The sequence below is a fragment of the Triticum aestivum genome, chromosome 6B (genome assembly GCF_018294505.1).
Source record: "Triticum aestivum cultivar Chinese Spring chromosome 6B, IWGSC CS RefSeq v2.1, whole genome shotgun sequence".
Lineage (NCBI taxonomy): Eukaryota > Viridiplantae > Streptophyta > Magnoliopsida > Poales > Poaceae > Triticum > Triticum aestivum.
The window spans coordinates 721,616,303-721,637,105 of record NC_057810.1 but is presented as its reverse complement, the minus strand read 5'-3'; the positions used below and the strand labels follow the sequence as shown (position 1 = coordinate 721,637,105).

The 20,803-nt window shown below is 46.5% G+C and overlaps 3 protein-coding genes across 3 annotated transcripts; 2 read left to right on the top strand and 1 right to left on the bottom strand.

The window, feature by feature from the left end:
• The first annotated feature begins 62 nt into the window (after positions 1 to 62).
• On the top strand, positions 63 to 5,324 carry LOC123140023 (DEAD-box ATP-dependent RNA helicase 48). The gene is made up of 11 exons (XM_044559754.1): positions 63 to 219; positions 711 to 1,898; positions 2,354 to 2,460; positions 2,694 to 2,749; positions 2,845 to 3,069; positions 3,161 to 3,367; positions 3,494 to 3,580; positions 4,163 to 4,258; positions 4,356 to 4,571; positions 4,745 to 4,927; positions 5,021 to 5,324. Exons 2-11 carry the CDS (start codon positions 775 to 777, stop codon positions 5,249 to 5,251), a joined length of 2,532 nt encoding a protein of 843 aa, XP_044415689.1. The 5' UTR covers positions 63 to 219; positions 711 to 774; the 3' UTR covers positions 5,252 to 5,324.
• Positions 5,325 to 8,366: 3,042 nt separating this feature from the next.
• On the bottom strand, positions 8,367 to 10,563 carry LOC123140022 (L-type lectin-domain containing receptor kinase SIT2-like). The gene has a single exon (XM_044559753.1). It carries the CDS (start codon positions 10,560 to 10,562, stop codon positions 8,580 to 8,582), a length of 1,983 nt encoding a protein of 660 aa, XP_044415688.1. The 5' UTR covers position 10,563; the 3' UTR covers positions 8,367 to 8,579.
• A 206-nt stretch (positions 10,564 to 10,769) lies between these two features.
• Positions 10,770 to 13,316, top strand: LOC123140021 (L-type lectin-domain containing receptor kinase SIT2). Its single transcript, XM_044559752.1, has one exon. It carries the CDS (start codon positions 11,011 to 11,013, stop codon positions 13,150 to 13,152), a length of 2,142 nt encoding a protein of 713 aa, XP_044415687.1. The 5' UTR covers positions 10,770 to 11,010; the 3' UTR covers positions 13,153 to 13,316.
• Positions 13,317 to 20,803: the final 7,487 nt, after the last annotated feature.

Here is a 20,803-nt window from a genome sequence, read left to right as displayed (position 1 = left end):
ACCAGAAAAGTAAAAAAGAATCAGGAAGAAGAAAGAGGCGCGGTCGTGGGCTGGCCCAGGCCCATCTCGGCCGCCCTTTGAGCGAGTCCGGAGCCAGAGTCCAATCACCCGCACGACCGAACGCCTCCAGCCATAGGCAGGTGGAGGGAATAGGGTTCCCCGGCGCCCCAGCCACCGCCGCCGCCGCCGCCGACCCCGACCCCTCCGGCGACCGGCCAGGTACCTCTCCTCCCTCCCCATTCCCTCCTTCCCTCCCCTTCTGCCAGTGGTCCGGCCGGCGCACCGGGCCCTACTTTCTCCACCTGCCCCTCCTCCAACCACCTTGAATGGCCGGCCGCGCCGCATCGGGCTGCACTCGTCTATTGTCTGATACGATTAACAAACTCTTGTTTCATGTATTGGTCAGTACGTGCTTGTGTGAAATTCTTTGTAGTTTGTATGAACCAACTGCACTCGTCTATTGCTTGCTTGTATGCATGACAGTATTAGTAGATGATTTGTTGGGATTATGTTGTAGTACTATTTTGTATGGTCCATCTTCTTCTACTGAAGCTGAAGCTGTATGTATGATGCCATTATTTCTGCACTGCTTCATTCATAACTGAATGCTCCTTTGAAGAAGGGAATGATCGTTGAATTACCGCGCAATGTAGTAGTAGTACACATCAGTGCTTTACAGTCAATTAGCATTTTCACATACTCTTTTTCAGAATCCGCAGCTCAACCAAACACAGCCTAAAGACGACTAAACCTTTCGCCAGAGAAGAGCCCGAGATGGGGGGCGGGCCGCGGACGTTCCCGGGCGGGCTGTCCAAGTGGCAGCACAAGCGGATGCACGAGAAGCTGGCGCGGGGGAAGGAACGGGGCCTGCTCCGCCACGAGAAGCAGCTCTACCTCGCCCGCCTGCGCTCCGAGATCCGCGCCTCCCACCTCCCAGGCGCCCCTGCCTCCCCCGCTGACCACGCCGGCCCCACCTCCTCGCGCGCCCACATCCGCGCCCTCGCCGACCGCTTCCTCCGCCCTGGCGCCGAGGACCTCTGGAACGACGACGACGGCCCGCTACGCCGGGCACGGCTCCCCCCGCACCAGCAGCAGCAGCCCGCGAGGAGCCTGCCGTCCGGCGCCCGGATGGTCGACTGGAAGCAGGTGGAGTCAGGGGAGAAGCCGAAGCCGCCCCGGGGAGGAGGGGACTGGAAGGACTGGGAAGAGCTGGATTCTGGGGAGCCGACGGCGGGAAGGGGAGCCGGAAATGAGCCGCGATTGCCCGCCGCGTTCAACCAGAGGAGAGGGTACGGGACGGCCGCTCCCTGGTGGTGGCAATGGAGCCCGGGCTCCGGCACGCCTTCGCAGAGGAAGGAGGCGTCCTTCGGCTTCTTCGGTCCGAAGAGATGCTACTCGGTGATGCCTCCATGCTCGCCGTGCCGGGAATCGGGTGCTGCGCTGATGCCGTTGGTTGCTAGACAGCTCGCCGAGGCTGGGAATGGCAGGAAGGCGACACCGTTGGCTCTGTTTTATACTCAGGAGAGGTTGTACTCTGTAGCAGCCCCACGGCGGTTTGGCCAGAAATGGAGGCCGGATTCATCAGACGAGGATGAGGAGGTTATGCCGGCTGCTAGGGATCTGAGGTTGGCAAAATTCGTGGCTTCGAGGGAAGATGAGTCGGAAGATGATGAACCGGGGGAGACGAGCGCCATCAGGAGGAAATGGAGCACTGCTGCTCTGAGGAACTGTGATATGAAGAGAGATAGGAGACCGCTCAAGTCCTACGAGGAGGAAAGCGATGATGATATCACTGGTAGAATCCAAGAGCTGCGAGAGGAGATAAGAAACAGGGAGGTGCTGGGTGCTGAGAGGAGGCGGTACGAGTCAAGGGGTGAATCTGTGTTTACCAATAAAAGGTTACACTCTCGCCGTTATCTCTGATGTTGTTTATTTTCCTCGTAACCAATTGCCTCATTTGTTGTGTGGCCTGCTAACTTTGTAAGAAGTAGTGTCTGCATGGTTGAATTAGGAAAAATCAACTAAGAAGACTTGAAATGTGTGGCTCTTGATATATGAGTCACCGAAGTTGCCCCCTTATGAAGTTTCTTTTTGTTAGTCAGGCACTGGTCTATAAATAAGAATTGGCCACCCGTGATGCAAATGATAGACATAATGTTTGTAGCACATCCTGCTTTTTACATGCCTTCTAACTCAAGATTAATGAATGATCGGTGAATTAGCTTCTTCAAATCACACACCCTCCTACACTGCAACAGTGATTGTGCCCATCTTATCGACAAGTTATGATATTTCTTTTTCCCTTAGATTTGATGAGTTGGCATCACAATTCATGTTCTTGTTTTATCTTCAGATTCGATGAGTGTGGCATCTCCCCACTTACTGTCAAAGCACTCACTGATGCTGGATATATACAGACAACTGTTGTCCAGGAAGCAGCTCTTCCAGTTTGTCTCGAAGGTATTATATCTTATTTCACTTTCCTCGTGAACGAATTTCCTGAATCACGGGGAAAGAATCACAACCTTTTGGCGGTAATATTATGGGACGTGTTGCTTGACTTCAGTAGTTTGTATTTAGCACTTGACTCCAGTAGTACCATTTTGGCTGTGCATGAACTATCTGAAGATGCTATCACTGAAACCTTGCAACGATCAGGGGATTGCTCCTGACTCATCAATGTCTAAATGCAGGTAAAGATGTTCTTGTCAAGGCCAAAACTGGAACCGGCAAAAGTGTAGCTTTTCTGGTAATGTTCATTTGCAAGAAGTTACTTTGGGATGTTGTTCCTTTCGGTTTTGTTGTCCTTAACCAATTTATTAAAAGCAATGAATTGATACACAGCTTCCTGCAATTGAATCAGTCTTGAATGCCATGAAGAGCCATACAAATCATCGAGTGTCTCCAATATTTGCCCTTGTCCTATGCCCTACAAGAGAGCTTGCCGTCCAGGTTACAGCTGAGGCGAATGTTTTGGTGAAGTACCATCATGGAGTGGGTGTTCAGTCTCTTATTGGTGGCACTAGATTCAAGCTTGATCAAAGACGGTTAGAGTCCGATCCATGCCAGGTTTGTAGCATTTACTGAGCTACTAAAGATCAAGTCTAAACTCCTAACTGCTGGGTTGACTTAATAATATGGTTGGGATTTCCCTTTTCAGATTTTAGTGGCAACACCTGGTAGGCTGCTGGATCATATTGAAAACAGATCTTCATTCTCTGTCCGCTTGATGGGATTGAAATTGCTTGTGTTGGATGAAGCTGACCACTTGCTAGATTTGGGTTTTCGCAAAGACATAGAGAAGATTGCTGATAGCTTGCCACGCCAAAGACAGACACTACTATTTTCAGCTACTGTTCCAAAAGAGGTAATGTAGTCAGCATAGCCTGTAGCATGAGTGCCTTTCTTGTATCATATAATCTGTAGTTTACCTTCTTTATGGACACCCACTGGTCTGAAAATGGGAATGATGGTTCTTATTCTTTATTGGCAGGTTCGAAGGGTTTCACAGATGGTTTTAAACAAGGATCATGTTTTTGTCGATACAGTGGGCTTGGGGGCCGTTGAAACTCCTACTAAGGTTTCTATTTCTACTCCTACTCAAGTAATATTTGGCACCAATGACAAACAGAATAATCTTCCATTAGTGGCTGCAAAGCACTTGTTTCATTCTGGCTTCTGCAAGTAAAGAGTGTTACGGTTGACATTCTCACTTTGCATTTCCCTTACCAGATGCAGGCAGTCGATGTGTTTTTATTTTATTTTTGGATAAGGCAGTTGATGTGCTGATGCCATGGTGTTCTATTGCGTCATTCTATTTAAGAAAAGGACCCCATTTAGCTGTTTAGAGTTTTACACGTTGTTCAGCTTTCATTGGAAGTTTGTCATGCAAAAGATGTCGACATTCACATAAACATTTATACCAAATGTCACGTTGTATGATAACACAAGCAGCACTTCTGAACGGATTTGATCTGAAAGTAAAATATTTGTCCCTCCGATCCATATTAACTGTTGCTGATTTAGTACAATTGTTGCTGATTTAGTTAATATGGATCGGAGGGAGTATGATTCTGTAATAGCCTTTCTTCTCTTGTCTGTTATGGATTTTTTTTGTGTGGTAGAATATTGATCCCTTAATGTCTTCTGTTCTTGAGCTTAGGTACAACAGCAATATCTCGTGGTACCACATGAACTGCACTTTCATATGGTTCATCGCCTTCTTCGAGAGCATATTGATCAGGAAGTGGACTATAAGGTGCTCCCTCCTCTGCCCACGTCGCTTGATCAAGCAGTATGATTTGCTGGTAAATTTGCAATTTCTTAAATCACTAATGTCTTTCCATTGCATGCAGGTGATAGTTTTCTGCACAACTGCCATGGTGACTGAATTTATGTATATAATGCTTCGAGATCTGAAGCTAAACGTCAGAGAGATACATTCAAGAAAGCCCCAGCTTTATAGAACACGTATTTCTGAAGAGTTCCGGGATTCCAATCGCCTGATTCTGGTAACATCAGATGTTTCAACACGTGGAGTGAATTATCCAGATGTTACTCTAGTGATTCAGGTAGAATTTCTTTTCTTTTTGATGGTTAATACAGCTAAGGAAGTTTCTGAGCAAGAACATTTATCTGCCTAGACTAAAGCAACTGCAGGAGTGGCAGCTATCTCTTTAATGCCATTACTTTGCATGGTTGTCTTCACCATTGCTGCTCTAACCGCACATTATGATTTTATCAGGCTGGCGTTCCTCCTGGTAGAGAGCATTATATTCATCGTCTTGGAAGGACTGGAAGAGAAGGTAAATCCGGGAAAGGAATTCTGTTGATTGCGCCATGGGAAGAGTATTTCTTGAAGGAGATACATGATCTTCCAATACAGAAGGCTCCTGTGCCACAGATTGACCAGGAGATGAAACAAAAGGTTTGACCTGGCGTACTTGTACATATTTTGCATTTCAGCGTTATATGCATACATTCTCGCCTGATTATTTTCCTGAATTTTCTTGTGCTGCAGGTTGATGATTCGATCAGGATTGTTGACATGAGCATCAAGGAAGCCGCGTACCACGCATGGCTTGGTTACTATAACTCAATAGCTGATATTAGCAGAGACAAAGTCATGCTTGCTGACCTGGCTAGTAGGTTCGGCGTCTCTATCGGCATGGAAAAGCCTCCGATGCTGTTTAGGAAAACCGCCTTGAAGATGGGGTTAAAGGGTGTACCAGGAATTCGGATAAGAAAATGAATAACCAAGCTACATTTTATCTCCCATTCTGTAATTCGTCTTATTTCTAATTTTCACTACATCAAGTCTGAAACTGATCGATGTCTTGTTGACTGGCTCAAACGAAGAACGACTCACACATTTTTCTTACGGCCTTACACTCATCTGAATGAGCTTTGGTCGGCTGTGACAGATGTATTTACCCTTGGCATTATTGCCTTATTGTCCAGCCTCTTATTCTTGGGGATGTACTTGCTTGCAGCCAAAGTGCCTCTTTTAGGGTTTACATAGGTAATATCATGCTTGTCTCTCATGTGAGATGGACACTGTAAATCAATGTCTCTTCAGGAGTTAGCTTGACGAAAGCTAAATAGGTTATTTCTCTGTTTATGGCAAGCCTATCTGTGAGAGCTTAAGGTCAGTTTGTTTTCAGATGAACTATGAGACTATCATCTTGTTTCTTTTCCTACCATATCTTGCTTTAATTCCTGAAGCAGTTGGGTTACTAATGCGAACGTCAAAGGCCACTGCTTTACAACATTTAGGATGGAAGAAATACTGGAAGCTGTTTGTAGCTAGCTACTTGTCTCAGCTGACTTCTGGTTTTTGTTCTTACAGACAAGAGGCCTGGGGATTGTAATCAATGGCGTAAGTGGAAAGAGGACTGAAGATTAATTATTCCTCTCAAAGCCCATGGAGAACCGGTTGTTATTCCCCAGGTTATTTACCTTTTTCAATCTCAACAGTTAACCTGTTACCTCCTAACGTTTTATCACATTGCAAAGTGGTCGGTTTCTTTCTCTAATCCTGAATTGAAACTGAATAAACAGATCGATGCACTAAGCAGCTCTGGGATGCACGTGCCAAAGGCCTGTAGAAAGCTCAAGAGAACACCTCGAGGAAAGTCGAGGAAGAGCTTTCAAGGTTTTCTAAAGATGGGGATCCTCCATTGGATCCAGAAGAAGGTGATCCCGCCCAAGTTCCGAAAAGCAGTTCTCCATAGGCTGGGTACCGCAACCTTTTTGACACCCAAAATGATGCTACTCTTTGGAGTGGTTGCTCCTTAGGCACTTGCAAAACGAACACTTTTGCTGCCCTGCGCAGCAGCAAAACTGTGGAATCTTTCTGCTCTGGGCACCTAGTGAAATGAAACCAAACACATAGCACAACTAGTTTTTTTCTGAACTTGAATGATCCATTGACTGGCTGACTTCGATGATGCTAACGACGCAAGCTCGTTGTTCGGAAATTATAGATGGTACCTCATATGTTTCCATCTGTTGCATAGACGTGTTCCTTGAACTCTTACCAGGGTATCTTGTGATTTTTTTTACCAGATACATCACTCACCGGCACTTGGTCAAGTGGCAGGAGCCCATGGAGGATATAGTTTTGTTGCTTTGTGGCCTAGTGGCCTAGTTAATAAATAGAGAAACTATATACATACCGATGCACTTGGTACCTTATTATTTGTGGATCTGTCTGTCACGAGTCACAGGCTTGTGCAATGTCATCAGAAACCCGCATCTAAGGCCTTTGTACAATGCACGGTGCTTAGTCAGATAACCCAAGCTGATGCTTATTTTTAGAGAAAAGTATACTTTTCGTCCCTTAACTCTCGGTGAAGTTTAGATTTGGTCCCTCAACTCCGAAACCGGACAACTTGCACCCTCAACTAACAAAACCGGACAAGGTTCGTCCCTGGTCTTGATTTTGACCAGTTTTGGTGCTAACTGACCCCGGTTTTGACCGGTGCTGACTCAAATTCGCATAATTTTTTCATATCCGTGAACTTTTTGAGATTCACATACTCTTTTCAAATCCACATAGTTTTTTCAAGTTCGCGCAATTTTTTCAAAAATAAACATACATTTTTCAAATCCGTGAACTATTTTGAAATTTGTGTATTTTTTTCAAATCAGTCTATTTTTTTCAAGTTCATGTAATTTTATCAAATCCAAATATTTTTTTTCAAATCGATCAAGTGTTTTATAGGAGGAGTGGCTAATTAAGCTTCTAATCTTGTCTACAAGTAAGTAAGTATCGATGCTTAAAGAAATACTGGTTTATTTCTAATGACCGGCTCTAATGCTTGGATTCGTCGTGGTGACCTATGCTGGCCCACACCCGTCGAACTCGGGCACTTGCACAGAGAAAGATGCAGCTATGATATTGAAAAAAAGCATCTAATCTTTTTTTGAGGGGGAAAAGCATCTAATAATCTTATTATGAATATACTTTGTTTCTATTGTCGTTTCAGTTTTCTGACGGGGCTTCATCTTCCGACGGGGATCACATATACTACTCCCTCCGTTTCAAAATAGATGACCCAATTTTATACTAACTTTGTACAAAGTTAGTACAAAGTTAAGTCATCTATTTTGGAACGGAGGGAGTATATGGTAGGAGTTTTGCTCTGGATGGCGATGGAAAACAACTCCATCTGGTAGCTAGTAGCAAGGGACAACTGCACAATGAAACGAAACGTAATTAGACCGGCATTTTCCCCCCCAACGCCCAAAGTCGAGTCGTCGACTAGGATCAACGATAGTGCCACTTCTGGCTCCAGCTCCTGTACGATCCCAGATAGGATCAGGTTTCACTATCATAGAGATAATGGAACATATTTTTTTCGAATTATGGAGCATAGCTTCCAATTCCATCATTTCACAGAAAATTGAAACTTTTTTTTTTGACATGACAGAAAATGAAAGCTGATAATAAAGAGTAACCGTCTCAGCTGACCCATCAGAAAATAGGTTCAGTGAGGCAGTCAGTATGCATGTATGAGAGGGAGTTTTGTGATGCCCTGTTGTTACCTTCGGCGAACAAGCTATTCAGATTAATTCAGTTTTCTACCATTTCTATCTAAAATCATGAATCTGATCTCGTGCGAAAAGAACTGCGGATCTGACATTATCATCAGTACTGCTAGTGTCCAATTTGTTTCTGGGTTGTGCCAACAAATTTCATTCTAATTGTTGCAACTAGAGCTTTTCGGCCCTTGGACAAGTAAATTGTCACACAAGTCCACCAGAGCTCTACCATTTCATACAGAAGAAGAGAATTGACCGGTCAATAAGTGAAACCGGCCGAAAACCGATACAACGAGCCATACAAACACGCCAGCCCCAAGGCTGCGCCCCAACGGGCCGATGACTCTACCACGCAAGCGACCATAGTCGACACCCTACCATACCACGCGCTCTGGATTAGCCACTTGCTTACAAACATCGGCACCACACCACGCCGGCCCCGAGGACGCGCATCCAGCAGGTTAACTTGCAGAGATCCAAAATAAACATTGGTGATAAGCTTGCATGATGATATGAACTCCACAATAGAAGTATCACCTTCCAGACAGAATGGTCACAGTCGTAGCTGCAGATGTACACAAAGCCTGATCAATCTCTTCATCCTCATGTCCATCAGTGACCAGAGAAGCCGGCTGGAAGTCTGCAAGTCTTGCACCTCCTTCCAAGTACAGCATTACTAGACGCATACATGGGCGCGACCTGGACAGCGAATGAGAGCACAACAACCCAAGCTTCAGCACAAGCTCAACCTCCGCCGTGTCGTAATCTTTCAGCTCAGGGTCCACGGCGTCGATGATCGAGCCACCTTGCCATGTGCCACATACCCAATCCGCCAGCGCAAGAAGGCCGCCGCTGGTGTTGGCCGGGCCGATTGGTTTTCTCCCGCACACCACCTCTATGGTAAACACTCCGAATGCAAAAACGTCGGTCGCCTTGGTCGCCTTGCCAAGCCGGGCCAGCTCAGGGGCAATGTATCCCCAAGTGCCTGCCACATGCGTGGTGTGGGCATCGACTCCGTGGTCATGCAGCCTTGCGAGGCCAAAGTCACCAAGCCTCCCATTCATGTCGTCGTCGAGGAGAACGTTGCTCGCCTTGATGTCCCGATGGATGATGACTTGCTCCCAATCCTCGTGCAGGTAGAAGAGGCCGGAAGCTACGCCTTTGATGATGCGAAGCCTCTGCGCCCAATCCAGGGTCGGCGTAGTATTGTCATACAAGTACCTATCAAGGCTGCCATTGGGCATGTAGTCATAGACCAAGAGCAGCTCCTGCTTGTACCGGCAATAGCCTAGCAGTTGGACAAGATTTCGGTGGCGGACATGGCCAAGGATGGCGATCTCCGCCATGAATTCCTTCTTCCCCTGCTTTGATTCCGGTGACACCCGCTTGATGGCGACATGCTGTGTGGTGGAAGGCAGTACCCCTTTGTACACCCTTCCAAAGCCTCCTTTCCCAAGGAGCATCTTATTGCTGAAGCCTTCGGTGGCAGTTAGTAGATCCTTGTATGTGAAAGAGGGCATCCCACACTTTATCTCCCACTCATCATCTTCCTTTGCCTTTCTTAGATGCCGACAGATCAGAATAAAAAGAACTATTAGGAAGACTAACAGTACAATCGATGGCACTCCTTTAACTATATAGAAGGTAACATCAGATTTGGACTCTTCACGAGTTTCATCTCCAGCGCCAAATGGCAATAGAGTGTAGTCAAGTGGTTGAGCCACCCCATCTAGCTTCAGACTCCAGCCTAGAACATAATGGTCAGAGGAGACTTTGCTGCTGGATGCAGAGAACCCAGCATAAACTGGACCCAGTGACAACAAAGAGGACAGATTGACAGTGGTCGACAGCAACGGAAGTTGGGGTTTAGAGATACAGCAAGCTGCTAAGGTAACATTTAGCTGGTGTGATTTGCTATCATAGTCCACCCATGCTTGAACTGGTTTGCCGCTTCTGAGTACAATGGTTTGGAACTCGCCGATGTAGTCATAGAAGCCAGCAGTTTTTGATTCAACTGAGACCAAGCTGTTGACATCAATCCCAACATGGTTGTCATCGATGTCATCGATCTCAGGATTCAAGAAGGTGTCGAACTCGACAGCGAAGAAAACATGGCCATCTGAGTTAGAATAGAGGAGGCCAAGGTACTCGCCTGGCGAATCATCTGGTAAGTCACTGGTGGATGAAAGTACGAAGGCCATCCCATTACCTTTATACTGCTTGAAGCCCATGACAAACACAAACGTGGTTGAGAAAGAGGAGATAGCGCCGCCAGGATGATTTTGGAAGCTTAGGGGATAGCTGCAGAAAGCATGACCGCTTGTACCACCTGGGCCATCGGTTAGACTCAACGCGTCATTTATCCACAAAGCTTTGCCATCAAGCTTCATATCGGCTGAAAAGCCATTATAGACCAGCTCACTAGTACCAGCGATGACACCCGAGGTGTGGAGGTGGTCGGCAAGACCGAGGAAGAAGAGAACAATGAGGTAGGGGCGCAAAGAGAGACGAAGCATTCTGCCAAAGAGGTAAATTAACTAGCTTGCTATGTAGGGCAGTGAGTGAAGGAAACACTGAAGCAGTTAGGTATATATATATATATATATATATATATATATATATATATATATATATAGTGTAAAATCTGTGCTATGGAGGAGGTTAAGTCGTGCTGGTAAGTTTAGGTGATTTTCCAGGTGGGCGGCAAATTCATACCGTCACAGAGAACAAATATCTGTTCACAGCCCCGACGACTTGAGCGGCGACTTGGAAGTCCAGGTTTCACTGTCAATTGATCGGACAAATCTGTTCACATTCCCGTCCAATACGCAACGAGAAGAAGTCCAAGATTGGTTTGCAACCACACACTTGATCACTGCAGCCAGCTGTAGTCTTTTGTTATCTTGAGCATTTTTGGGCCGCACAATTTCTGGGCTCCTGCAACCTCCATTAATTAGCAGGCATATGCTTCAGCATCGATGTAACTCAACTATGGACATGGGTAACCATTTCCTCCTCATCCTCACCACCCTTGTTAACCTCCATGCATTTATGCACACCGCCAGCAGCGACGAACTCATCTTCAATGGCTTCTCTGAGGAAAACCTGAAGTTGAGTGGCCAAGCGTCTATGGTAGGCCGTGCTATAAGGCTTACCGGTGGCGTCACCCTGACAGAAGGGGATGCTTTTTACAGCAGGCCCCTCGATTTCAGTAGCAACTCCAGTGGTGGTGGGACCTCCTTCTCGACAACCTTCGTGTTTGCCATCAACTCTGACACCACTGAAAGCCCCTCGGGAGCTCCTGGTATGGTCTTCGTGCTCTCTTCCACCATGGAGCTGCAACATCTGCACAACGATTCAGTGGTTCAGGGCCAGCTGGGTTTCACTGATATAGGAGGTAACAGCTCCAACTCAAGTGACCAGTTCTTCTTTACAATCGAGCTCAACTACATCAACGACCACCTTGTTGAGATCGATGTCAAAAGCTTAGTCTCCTTTAACCATACCACCGGCTCCTACAGGGCCAACAGAAGGTTCCAAAGCACCAAACTTAGCATCGCCAAACCGATGCAAGTGTGGATACATTATAATGGAAGGGACCAAAAGCTAAATGTCACCTTAGAACAACTTGGTGATCAGATCGTACGGTTTAAACCACTGAGTCTGCCACAGTTATCGTCCACTGTCAATCTCTCATCTTTGCTGTCAAACTCTGATCAAGTGTATGCTGGGTTCTCTGCTGCAAAAGAGCAAATAAATTTCAGCCAATATGTTCTTGGATGGAGTTTTATGATAAATGGTCAAGCTCCACCACTAGACCCCTTTGATCTCCCTCGAGTCCTGCCAAATCCTCATGTACAAAAGGATCTGCCAGATCCTCATGTAGAAGAGGATCATGAAAAATACATCCTACCCATGGTCATTTTGGTTCCCATTGTCTTGGTTCTTCTTGTGGTTATTTTTTCCTACGATCTCAAGTTGTGGTTGAAGAAAATCCTTGCACACGAAAAATGGGAAATTGACTGTGGGATGTTGCAATGTTTCACTTACAAAGATCTATTTATTGCCACCGGCGGGTTCAACAAAAAGGCGCTCCTAGGAAAAGGAGGATTTGGGAAGGTCTACAAGGGTGTGTTGGCTGTCCATAAGCAGACTATTGCAATCAAGAGGGTGTCTCCAGAGTCAAAGCAGGGGATGAAAGAATTCATGGCTGAAATCGCCATTCTTGGTCACCTCCGCCACCGTAACCTTGTCCAACTGATTGGCTACTGCCGCCACAGGCAGGAGCTTCTTTTGGTCTATGACTATATGCCCAATGGATGCCTTGATACGTATTTGCATAAAAAGGATAAGCCAACTCTGGGCTGGGCTCAAAGGCTTCACATCATCAAAGGGGTTGCGTCTGGCCTTGCGTACTTGCATGAGGACTGGGAGCAGGTTGTTATCCATCGAGATATCAAGGTGAGCAACGTGCTCCTTGATGATGGAATGAATGGAAGGCTAGGTGATTTCGGCCTTGCAAGGTTGCACGGACATGAAGCCGACGCCCATACCACGCGTGTGGCAGGCACCTGGGGTTACATTGCTCCTGAGTTGGCTAGGCTCGGGAAGGCAACCAAGGCAACGGACGTGTATGCATTTGGCATATTCCTGATGGAAGTCGCATGTGGAAGACGGCCACTTGAGGCGAATGCCCATGGTGAACCTCTGGTGCTAGCAGACTGGGTGTTCAACACATGGCAGACTGGTTCACTCATTGATGCCATGGACACGAGGTTAGAACAGGACCATGTCGCTGAAGAGGTAGAGTTAGTGCTAAAACTTGGACTTCTATGCTCCCACTCGCTCCCCAAGGAAAGGCCATGCATGCGGCTCGTTATGCAGTACCTGGAAAGCGATGCAACGCTCCCAAATTTCCCACCAAGTTTTTTCACTGCTAATTCAAGCAAAGATGAAGGATTTGAAGACCAGGTTGTGCCTCCTCCCTCGGTGGCAACATCTATTACAGGCCTTTCTGGAGGAAGATCAAAGAGGTGGCGCCCGGTGAGAATGGTGATCAGATTCAGTGTATCGCCATCAAACCTGCCTACTACTACAAGAATTTGATGACAAAGGAGGATGCCATTTATGAGACTCAATATCACCACTCATCATAATGTACTTCTACAATGAGGTTCAATGTACGGAATTATAATTAGAGACAATATGTACCATAAATCCATGTATAAGGCAAGCTTGTGATGCTCTGTAAGGGGAAGATGTTCTATATATATGTTATTTTAGTTCATGTGTGCTCCTTCGCTTCCCCTATATTGTGTGTCAAAAATGCCACAACTTGTTATGTTGAATCGTAAACAGAGTTGTTACAGGAAAAATTCCAAAAGGGATGAGTGTGGGTGACTGGTGGGCGAGGGTGTGGTGATTTGTAGCCATCCTTTGTAGCCGTGTTCGCAAATCACATAATTTGGAGTTAACCGTCCCCTTCTGTTTTACTGACTTCTTCACAGACTAGTACAGACTAGTTCTCATTATATGGGACGACTCTAAGTTGGACCATAACCTTCCTCACTGGAAACAACTCTTTCAGAACTAAACTTTACAAAGATAATCATCTACTCCCTCCGTCCGGAAATACTTGTCACAGAAATGCATAAAAATGGATGTATCTAGAACTAAAATATGTCTAGGTACATCCATTCCTCTGACAAGTATTTCCGGACAGAGGGAGTACTTTGATAAATAAAGATGACTGCAAGGACAAGGAGTGTTGTACCTGTGGCATCGCTATATGTTGAGAACTTGGTCAGTTGTAGGAGCTGCAGTATTTGGATAAGTTTCTGGCTGCAGCTGTGTGTTGCTGAACTGTAACAAGATTGCCATATGTTTTGAATTTCAGACCAAACCCGTGGGAGCCCTGCTCCTTAATTTGGAAAAAAAGAAGTCTTGTCACTAAGCCTCTGATGTTGTCGTCCCCTCCATGACACGAGCCCTTGAGTAAAAATTCCGTGCACTTTGCCTTGCAAGTGGCAAGAAACCGAGCTCTGCACACGCAGACATCAACCGCAGCATCACGCGCAACATTTCTCTGGCATCTCTCCAAACAGGCCGCAGGACATGTGTGTGTTCGTTCCATCAGGCGTCACCACGTCCCCTGTCCTGGCACAAACATGCTAGCATAGCGTCTCCAGCCACCACGTTCCTGGTAGCCATTTCGTCGAGCACCCTCCTTGCACCCCCGAACCCAGAGAGAGCTCCCATCAGAAGGAATGAAGCAAAGGCAGCGTCCGCGTGCGAGGGAGGAGCCGAGCCCAGGTCTCACCAAGAAGCAGTCATGCAGCTGGCCGGCGTGCTTGATGGACGGCTTGTAGCGCCGATAACGACCTGAGCACGGAGCTCACGGCGAGGCCGTTCGGTTCAGGAGCGTGCTTGATGGACGTTGGCGGAGATAGCAGGGACGCCGTGGAAGGAAGACGACGCGGGCCGTGCGTGGCGAGGGGATGAGGGTGACGGCCGGCGGCGCGGCCGGGGTGCAGGAGATCGATCCGTCTATGCACGGAAAGTGATCGCCGGCCGAAACAGAGCAGCCACGTGATCTGCTCCGCTAGCTGTAAACTGGCGTAGCTTACTGTTATGAGGGATGTTATTGTTAAACTGAATTAGAGCATCTCGAGCAGCTTTCAAAGAAAAAGAAACAAACCTTCCCTCATAACAGTAAGTACATGTATGGGGTGATATTTTCATGTTTTCTTCTTATCAGACTTTCACCATCCTAGTGGGCAATGGTTCAAGTGCTTCTGTTCGTGGTGCTGGCATGGTCCATCTGAAGTTTACTACGAAAAAATTTATAGTGTCCAAATATGGAACTTTCGTTTCTAAAGGTTATGAATCAGGGGGCTTGTTTTGACTATCCTTGTTACATGTTTGTAACAAAGTTGTTAATCTGTTAGCAGCAATAGTGAACCAAATGCCTGGCATGCAAACGTCTGTCTATGTATAGTGATAATAAAAAACAATGTCGCCCCTGCTTTCAAATTTGGTAATGGCATGCTGAGAAAATACAACATCGCTAAAGTTTCGTCTTGTTAGGTGCGTCGGAATATGTTAAACGCTAGCTATAAATATGACATTGTTGTCGTGCAAGCAGGTCCAACACCATAAGTCACTAAAGGAATCAGGAAATTTGCCATCCGCCATGGCTGACGGCAAAGGCACACATGGCGGATGGCAAAGACCTTTGCCGTCAGCCAGCGGACGGCAACACGTCCGGCTGAACGGGCTACGGCAAAGGCCTCTTTATCGTCTGCTGGCGGACGGCAAAGATGAAAAGGGTTTTGCCCTCTGCTGACAGACGACAAAGAACTTGGACGGCACACGTGACAGTTCAGGTCCGTTAAGTGGTTAACGGCGTGCTTTGCCGTCAGCTAGCGGACGACAAAGATGCAAAGGCTTTTGTCGTCTGCTGGCTGACGGCAAATCTGCCAAATAGGCCAGCCCCTAATTCCCAGGTTGCATAGGTAGCTGCCACGTGGCAGCTTTGCAAAGCTCTTTGCCGTCTGCCAGCAGACTGCAAAGTGTCTATATAGCCCCTGTTATGTGTGTGTGTGTGCACACACACACATATTTCAAAATAATTTCAACAATCATACCAACAATAAGTTTCCAACAACATATACACGTTTCCAACAACAAGAACATATACAAAGTTTCCAACAACATTTCCATATATACAAGTTTGCAACAAGATATCCAACAAGATATCCAACAAGTTTCCAAGAACATATCCAACAAGTTTGCAAAAAGTTTTCATAAATAAAAAGGAAGCACAAGCACAAGTAAAAGTTTGCAACAAGTTTCCATCAATGCTGCTTCTCATCTCAAGCAAATCTGCAAATTAGAAAAGATGAAAGTTAGAAGAAGAAGAAGAAGACTAGCTAGAAGAAGAAGAAGAAGAATAAGAAGAAGACTAGCTAGAAGAAGAAGAAGAAGAAGACTTCTTCTTCTTCTTCTTCTTCTTCTTCTTCTTCTTCCTCTTCTTCTTCCTTCTTCTTCTAACTAAGGTAGGTAAAAATGCCATTTTTTACCCAAGGTAGGTAAAAATGCTAAGTGTGTAGGTCATTTTAGAGCTAAGCTAGGTAAATAGGTCATTTTGGAGCTAACCTACGTAGTTATGCCATTTTTGAGCTAACTAAGCATATTTATTCATTTTGTAGGACAAAATGGTAAGTGTAGGTCATTTTAGAGCTATCATAGTTAAAATCGGTCATTTTGGAGCTAGGTAAGGTTATTTTATCATTCTGGAGGAAAATAAATGAATTATATAATAGTTTGGAGCTAAACCAAGGTTATTGTGCCATTTTTTACCTAAGAGCGCTAACGATGTCATAAATGAACTAGCTAAGCTAATTATAGATCATTATTGAGCTATCGTAGGTTGTTATGCCATTTTATACCTAAGTGAGCTAATTATGTCATAAATTAAGTAGCTAAGCTAATTATAGATTATTATTGAGTTATCCTAGTTTGTTATGCCATTTTGTACCTAAGTGAGCTAATTATGTCATAAATGAAGTAGCTAAGCTAATTATAGATCATTATTGAGCTATTCTAGGTTGTTATGCCATTTTTTTACCTAAGTGAGCTAATTATGTCATAAATGAACTAGCTAACCTAGCTATAGACCATTATTGAGCTATCCTAGGTTGTTATGCCATTTTCTAGCTAACAAAGCATTTGTTAAGCAAAACACTTGGGGAAACTTACCATAATCCGGGAGGTGAAGGGCCGGTCGGGGTTGCGCCACCGTGAGACGGAGAAGGATTGGTCGATCCTTTGTGGGAGGTGTGCTGCACAAAAGATCATTTGCAATGTTTAGTTAGCATGATGCAACTGAAATGTGAATACTAGTAACTAATGACCATTCAAATGAAACTCACCGTGTCCGCTATAGCAATTTGGGGCATCGCGGAGGGGTCTGGCCGGTTTTCTCGCACACGGTCTGCACATTTTGTTTTCACGAGTCAGTCATATTAGTTAGTGATGAAACGAACATTGTGTGCATGATTTGGCTAGTATGTGGGAGAAACTTACCACGAGGATCTCGTATAGGGCCCGGTGACCCGCGTCGTTCCGGTTCCTCTCCACCTCCAACATATTAGCCGTCCTCTCCTCCATGTCCCTCACCTTCTCCTCCACCTGCCTGGTTGCCTCCGCCAGAAGCTCCTGGGCCCTAGACTCGATAGCAAGATCCACTGGTCGTGGTCGAGGCCTCATCTCGGGAAGAGACTTCGTCTGCCGCTTCTTGATCTCTGGGAGACTTCTAGGACAACGTATGAGCCCATCCCCAATGGCTATGTGGCCATGTTTCCTCCCATCACCAGATAGCATCACGAGCTTAGGATCAAAAGGACTCTGGCTCGGGTTGAAGTCCTCGCCTTTCATCTCATTCCTCCAGTCTCTATACCTCACAAGCTTGTTATGGGAGGAGATGTTGGTGAAGCTATCTGGATGATTAAGGTCATCCTCCGAGAATGCCTTGGCCTTCTTGTACGGGGCACTATGGTCCATGACATAGAGGTCGTACAGCGGTGGCACCTCCTTCTTGTTGTGCCGCGCCTGAAAGAGAGGAATAGGGTAAATTAGTAATTAAAGCTAGCATGAAGAATGAAAATGCATGAACCAAACCACATACCCAGTGATCCCCGTACTCAAACAGGTTGGAGCTCCCTTGATGGTGCGGCACACCTCGCATCTGGGCACGCTTGTCCCTGGCCTTGTTGTGGACGGCTAGCCATTGGGGAGAGCACCACTCATCCACCAACCTCTCCAACAGCCCATGTTATCCGCACACTGCTACCTCTTGAGCACTGCGTTGGTTTTCCCTTGAAGATGAAAGGGTGATGCAACAAAGTAGCGTAAGTATTTCCGTCAGTTTTTGAGAACCAAGGTATCAATCCAGTAGGAGGCTCCACACAAGTCCCTCGTAACTACACAAACAAACAAGAACCTCACAACCAATGCGATAAAGGGGTTGTCAATCCCTTCACGGCCACTTGCGAAAGTGAGATCTGATAGAGATAATAAGATAAGATAAATATTTTTGGTATTTTTATGATATAGATTGGAAAGTAAAGATTGCAAAATAATGTAGATTGGAAACTTATATGATGGAAGATATACCTGGGGGCCATAGGTTTCACTAGTGGCTTCTCTCAAGATAGCATAAGTATTACGGTGGGTGAACAAATTACTGTCGAGCAATTGATAGAAAAGTGCATAGTTATGAGAATATCTAGGCATGATCATGTATATAGGCATCATGTCCGCAACAAGTAGACCGACTCCTACCTACATCTACTACTATTACTCCACACATCGACCGCTATCCAGCATGAATCTAGAGTATTAAGTTCATAAGAATATAGTAACGCATTAGGCAAGATGACATGATGTAGAGGGATAAACTCAAGCAATATGATATAAACCCCATCTTTTTATCCTCGATGGCAACAATACAATACGTGCCTTGCTGCCCCTGCTGTCACTGGAAAAGGACACCACAAGATTGAACCCAAAGCTAAGCACTTCTCCCCATTGCAAGAAAGACCAATCTAGTAGGCCAAACCAAACTGATAATTCAAAGAGACTTACAAAGATAACCAATCATACATAAAAGAATTCAGAGGAGATTCAAATATTTCTCATAGATAAACTTGATCATAAAACCCACAATTCATCGGATCTCGACAAACACCGCAAAAAGAGTTACATCGAATAGATCTCCAAGAAGATCGAGGAGAACTTTGTATTGAGATTCAAAGAGAGAGAAGAAGCCATCTAGCTAATAACTATGGACCCGAAGGTCTGTGGTAAACTACTCACAACTCATCGGAGAGGCCTTGGCGATGATGTAGAATCCCTCTGTGATCGATTCCCCCTCCGGCGGAGCGCCGGAAAAGGCTCCAAGATGGGATCTCACGGGTACAGAAGATTGCGGCGGTGGAAATAGGGTTTCGTGGTGCTTCTGGATGTTTTTGGGGTACGTAGATATGTTGGGGAACGTTGCAGAAAATAAAAAATTTCCTATGGTTTCACCAAGATCCATCTATGAGTTCATCTAGCAACGAGTGATAGGAGTGCATCTACATACCTTTGTAGATCGCGAGCGGAAGCGTTCAAGAGAACGGGGTTGAGGGAGTCGTACTCGTCGTGATCCAAATCACCGGAGATCCTAGCGCCGAACGGACGGCACCTCCGCGTTTAACACACGTATGGTCAGCGTGACGTCTCCTCCTTCTTGATCCAGCAAGGGGGAAGGAGAGGTTAATGGAGATCCAGCAACACGACGGCGTGGTGGTGGATGCAGCAGGGATCCGGCAGGGCTTCGCCAAGCGTCTGCGGAAGAGAGAGGTGTAGCAAGGGGGAAGGGAGGCGCCAAGTGCAAAGGTGCGGCTGCCTTCCCTCCCCCCTCTATATATAGGGTCCCCAGGGGGGCGTCGGCCCTAGGAGATGGGATCTTCTAGGGGGGGTGGGGGGCGGCGGCCAGGGGGTTGGAGTGCCCCCCAAGGCAAGTGGAGGCGCCCCCTCCCCTAGGGTTCCGAACCCTAGGCGCAGGGGGGCAAGGGGGGGCGCACCAGCCCACCAGGGGCTGGTTCCCCTCCCACTTCAGCCCATGGGGCCCTTCGGGATAGGTGGCCCCACCCGGTGGACCCCCGGGACCCTTCCAGTGGTCCCGGTACAATACCAGTGACCCCCGAAACTTTCCCGATGGCCGAAACTCGACTTCCCATATATAATTCTTCACCTCCGGACCATTCCGGAACTCCTCGTGACGTCCGGGATCTCATCCGGGACTCCGAACAACTTTCGGGTTACTGCATACCCATATCTCTACAACCCTAGCATCACCGAACGTTAAGTGTGTAGACCCTACGGGTTCGGGAGACACGTAGACATGACCGAGACAACTCTCCGGTCAATAAACAACAGCGGGATCTGGATACCCATGTTGGCTCCTACATGCTCCTCGATGATCTCATCGGATGAACCACGATGTCAAGGATTCAAGCAACCCCGTATACAATTCCCTTTGTCAATCGGTACATTACTTGCCCGAGATTCGATTGTCGGTATCCCAATACCTCGTTCAATCTCGTTATCGGCAAGTCACTTTACTCGTACCGTAATGCATGATCCCGTGACCAAACTGTTGGGTTTCGTAGTAATTTCAAAAAATTTCCTACGCACACGCAAGATCATGTGATGCATAGCAACGAGGGGAGAGTATTGTCTACGTACCCAACGCAGACCGACTGCGAAAGCGATGACACGACGTAGAGGAAGTAGTCGTATGTCTTCTCGATCCAACCGATCAAGCACCGAAACTACGGCACCTCCGAGTTCGAGCACACGTTCAACTCGATGACGATCCCCGGACTCCGATCCAGCAAAGTGTCGGGGAAGAATTTCGTCAGCACAACGGCGTGGTGACGATCTTGATGAACTACAGCAGCAGGGCTTCGCCTAAACTCCGCTACAGTATTATCGAGGAATATGGTGGCAGGGGGCATCGCACACGGCTAAGGAATCGATCACGTGGATCAACTTGTGTCAACTTGTGTGTTTAGAGGTGCCCCTGCCTCCGTATATAAAGGAGGAGAGGAGGGGAGGCTGGCCGGCCAAGGGGGGGGGGAGGCGCAGGAGAGTCCTACTCCCTCTGGGAGTAGGATTCCCCCTCCAATCCTAGTCCAACTAGGATTCC